General features: G+C 45.8%; 1 protein-coding gene across 1 annotated transcript; it reads left to right on the top strand.

Moving 5' to 3' along the window:
• The first annotated feature begins 1,572 nt into the window (after positions 1-1,572).
• LOC118588317 (C-C motif chemokine 4-like) lies at positions 1,573-2,263 on the top strand. The gene is made up of 2 exons (XM_036194572.1): positions 1,573-1,648; positions 2,145-2,263. The coding sequence occupies exons 1-2, from the start codon at positions 1,573-1,575 to the stop codon at positions 2,261-2,263; spliced, it is 195 nt and encodes a 64-aa protein (XP_036050465.1).
• The last annotated feature ends 2,292 nt before the right edge of the window (positions 2,264-4,555 follow it).

Below are 4,555 nucleotides of genomic sequence, written 5' to 3' on the forward strand. Positions count from 1 at the left end.
TTTGAGTCCTCATCCAGAATGAGTCTCAGCTGAACTGCTGCTAGAATCCTGAAAGCCTAACCAGCCAAATGCTGCTATTTTCTAGTCTCCACGCCTTATATATCTTTCTGCTTGTGCCAACACTCCCTGAGATTAAAGGCGTGAGTCACGGTGCTTGGCTGTATCCTTGAACACACGGAGCCTAGCTCTGCCTCCCAAGTGCTGGGATTAAAGGCGTGCACCACCACCGCCCAGCTTCTGCTATGGCTTGCTCTGACCCATTTTCTAGCCACCATTTTTGGCTCTGTATCTAGTGGCTGTTCTGTTCTCTGACCTCAGATAAATTTATTAGGGTGCACAATATTTTGGGGAACACAATTCCACCAAAAGTACCCTAGGATGCTGCCCTGACCCTCCCAGCTTTTCACTTGGAAGCTTGAAGAGGCCTGGCCTCGTCTTCACTCCTTTATCTTCTGTCTGTGAGAAAAGCATCCTGCAGTGTGAGGTCTGGGGCAAGTCAGCCTTGTGAGTCAGGGTAATTGAGCTAAAGATGAGTGAGACTGGGTCAATTATCCACTTTCCTTCATTTGCCCTACTTTTAGTCTAACTGAACACACACACACACACACACACACACACACACACACTGCCCCCCCCCCCCCCCCCCGGGGCCTTGGTAGGCTGCATCTCCTACACAGGTCGCCAGAGGCTAGGAATATGAGGCATTTCCTAGGGACTACTAGAAAACACCCATCTGCTTACATATTCTGTCTGCAGCATATAATCATCACTAGATATCAAGCCTTATTTGTGTACTAGAACATTCTTTGTCTTGGTCTCTCAAACTTGGGTTTTTTTTCTGCTTCTCTCTCTTCTCTCTCTCTCTCTCCTCTCTCTCTCTCTCTCTCTCTCTCTCTCTCTCTCTCTCTCTCTCTCTCTCTCTCTCTCTCCTCCCTCCCTCCCTCCCTCCCTATCCCTTCCTTGTTCTACACAGGCTAAACCAACCCTTCTCAATGCTGTTGATCAGATGGTATTTTGTGTGTGGAAGAGCCTGGAGTGGTCAGTGTCTTCTGTCTGTGCTCAAACCCCATGTTTGTTCCAGAGATTCCAGACAATCTAGAAAGACTGACATGAAGGCTCCACTGTCTGAAGTACCCACCACCAGGTGCAGTGAGTTCCTATCCATAGACCTTGATAGCAGATGTAAACACTGCATCCTTCCTGTGGGGTTCACAATCACACACACCACATCTCAGTCACTATGCTTGATGTATCACTTCCCCCCCAGCATGTACCCCACTTCTCCCTCCAACTCCCTCCTTTCTCTTCCGTGATGTCACTGCTTGGAAAGAGTCTATGAGGAACTCCTCACTTTCGGCCAATTTCAGTTTCCTTCTTGATGCCATGACATCATCTTTACTCAGGATATTCCGTTTTCTTCCCAGCACCCCCACCTCTGTCCCAGGCCCCAGAGTCCCTATAAAGAGGGGTTCCCAGCTCAGAGCAGCACAACACTCAGCCAGCTTCTGCAGCTTCTGAAGCTTCTGAGCTCTGCAGTCTCAGCTCTGTGCCAACCTCTCCCCCAGCAACACCATGAAGCTGTGTGTGTCTACTCTCTCTCTTCTGCTGGTCATGGCTGCCTTCTGGGCTCCAGTGCTCTCAGCACCAAGTAAGTGGACTCTGACATTGCTGCTTCCTTGGAGACCCAGTGGGTTCAGTTTTCCAGCTGGGGCCAGCCCAACAGTGGGGTTTGGTCAGAGGAGAAAGGGAGCTGGAAGATTGCCCACTCTGCTGTTAACAGTAGAGACTACCAGACAGACACTAATACTTAAGCTCCTGTTTCCTTAAGAATTAACAGCCAATAGAGGGAAATGGTGGACTGGAAGACAGATATTAAATTGGCCTTCTCTCTGGTTTAAGCTTGTCTGTCTCTCTGCCTTGATTTCCCCACTTGAAACATGAAGGAATAGAGAGGTGTTCTGACTCACTCCAGTTTCAGTCTTGCAGAATTTTTCCCCTTCTTCGAGGACTGTCTTTCTAGAGTAAAAGCTCATTCTGGGTGGAGAACCATGCATTCAAGGGATCATGTTTAGGGTTCTAGTAGTCCATAAGGAAGATCTGGAATGAATAGCAGGTTTGACCTTATCCTGGCTTTTTTTTTCCAGTAGACTCTGACGGTCCAATTTCCTGCTGCTTTTCTTATGCTGCTTGGAAGCTTCCTCGAAACTTTGTGACAGATTACTATGAGACCAGCAGCCTTTGCTCCAAGCCAGCTGTGGTGTGAGTACACACTGGGGTGAGGGCAAGACTCAGAAAGGGCCAGGTTCAGGTGAAAAGGCTAACAGAAGGGATTCAGTTATAAGAGTTGAAGCTGTGCCTAAGAACAGTGAGGTCATGAGGTCACATTTTGAGCTCTGATAGTGGCGGGATTGTCATTAAAATGGGTGGAAGCTCTTGGAGAGGAAGATATCCAGAGGCCATGAAACCAGAAACAGTCAAAACACTGCATACTTATGTAGAAAGGCCATTTCAAAGAGCAATGAAAACTGGGATCATATTGATCACAAAACCCACCATTTCCTAATATGGAAAACCCCTGGGGCCACAACTATCCACCCAGAGTACAGAGTTCCAGGAAGTCTAGTGTCAGGGTTTTCCAGGAAGGATCCCATCTACCATGGTTGCCCAGAGAAGCAATGCTCAACAGAGTGAGATGCCTACCACAGGCAAAGGACAGTGCTAGATGTCCTCTAAGGTCCCATGGGATTCTCATCTGTCCTCTCCTTCTTCTATAGATTCCTCACCAGAAAAGGCAAGCAAGTCTGTGCTGACCCCAGCCAGCCCTGGGTCAATGAGTATGTGAATGACTTGGAGTTGAACTCAGCTGCAGGAGGAACCACTTCAGGAAGGCCTCGTGAGCCCTGACAATCCTCATTGAGAAGTGCCTTGCTCCTTCCATTCAGAATTCCTCTCCCCCTTCTTAATCGAGTCTTTATATAGACTTTGTGATTTTATTTGGTGTTATTTCTACTACTTATATTTAGTTAAAGGACATGTGTTTCCTTAGGGATGGTCCACCATTTCTCTGCTATTGTGAATATGACCATGCAATTGGTTTCAGGCATTTTCATAATAAATCTTTCTTTAAAATATAGTTTGTGATTTTAGATTGATTTTCATTTGGGTTGAAACTGCTTGGTGCTATTATGGATAAACCACAGTTTGTAAAAGCAGTGAGAATGAATAAATACTGACATCTTAACATGACTGCTTGGTTACATGGACTCAATACATTATCTCAAAGTTTCTAATGAGAATGGAAACACCTGCAAGAGGGTGGGGAACCAGGGCCTACAGTTTTACAAATTAAGAAATAGACACAGGGATTTTCTGAGGCTTGTAGATTTGTTTGAGAAGCATCCTGAAAGCATGACCCAGAGGGACAATGTTGATCCAAAGGTTTATTAGATTGACATTACAGAGCGAAACTGTTAATGGGATAACACAAGACAAAGGAAGGGGGCTGTGGATCAGTCAAGAGGGGACTTCATTGTCTTATTATCACTGTGACATTAGAAGAGTCACTTTATCTTACTAGAACTCAAGTTTTCTGACCTGTAAATGGGGTAATAGTGTCCACTGAATTGGAATGTATACAGCACCCCAGAAGGTTTGTCTCCCTCTCTGAACCCCAGCATGTGTCCTTGTGGGAAACAAGGATTTATGAAGTTCATATTAGCTCATGAGTCAGCAATCTAAACCACAGAGCAAATGGGATGACAGAGCCTAAGTGTCTGGTTTGGCTGTAAAACATCATGGACCCAAGCCATAACTACTTAATAATTCTCAGCCACACTTACTCCACCTAGGACAGAGAGAAACGTAGAACTGAATGAACAGTGGGGACAACTGAAGAAGACGCCGTGCTGCTGCCTCTACAGAGGGCAATGGAGGCTATGGGCAAATGTTTGGAGAGGTGTCCCTAAGGTGAAGAGGGTTGGCTGCTCTTGCAGAGGACCTGACTTATTCCCAGCCCACACATGACAGCTCACAGTCATCTCTGACTCCTGTGTTTGGGGAATCAAATGCCTTCTCTTCAGGCCTCCACAGGTAGCAGGCACTTGTGTAGTGAATATACACACATGCAGGCAAACACGTAATTTTTTTAATCTTAAAATAAAAAATGTAGATCTAGAAGCTGAAAAGGATAACGAAATGGTTTCTCCCCCAGTATGGTGAAACTAATTTTGAACTTCTGACTCCCCCAAAGTTTAAGGGATTAAATGTGTTTTGTTTTAAGACATCAAGATTTCATGACTTGTGATAGCAGTAATAGGAAACTGGTACAATTGACAACTGAAGAGTCACTCACTGACAGTGGCGACCCCACAGGTGCAGAAGAGAATGGAACATTCTAGAAAATAAGGCACCAACCCTAAACAGTACTGCAAGGTGAGGTAGACATACTCCAAAGAGTTGGACTGCAGTGAGACAAGGCCGTTTCAACAGTTGACAACGAGGGCTGACGCTTCCTTGAAGATTACTGAACCTCAGAGGGAACATCTCTTAACGTTCC

Source organism: Onychomys torridus, chromosome 8 (assembly GCF_903995425.1).
Source record: "Onychomys torridus chromosome 8, mOncTor1.1, whole genome shotgun sequence".
Classification (NCBI taxonomy): Eukaryota; Metazoa; Chordata; class Mammalia; order Rodentia; family Cricetidae; genus Onychomys; species Onychomys torridus.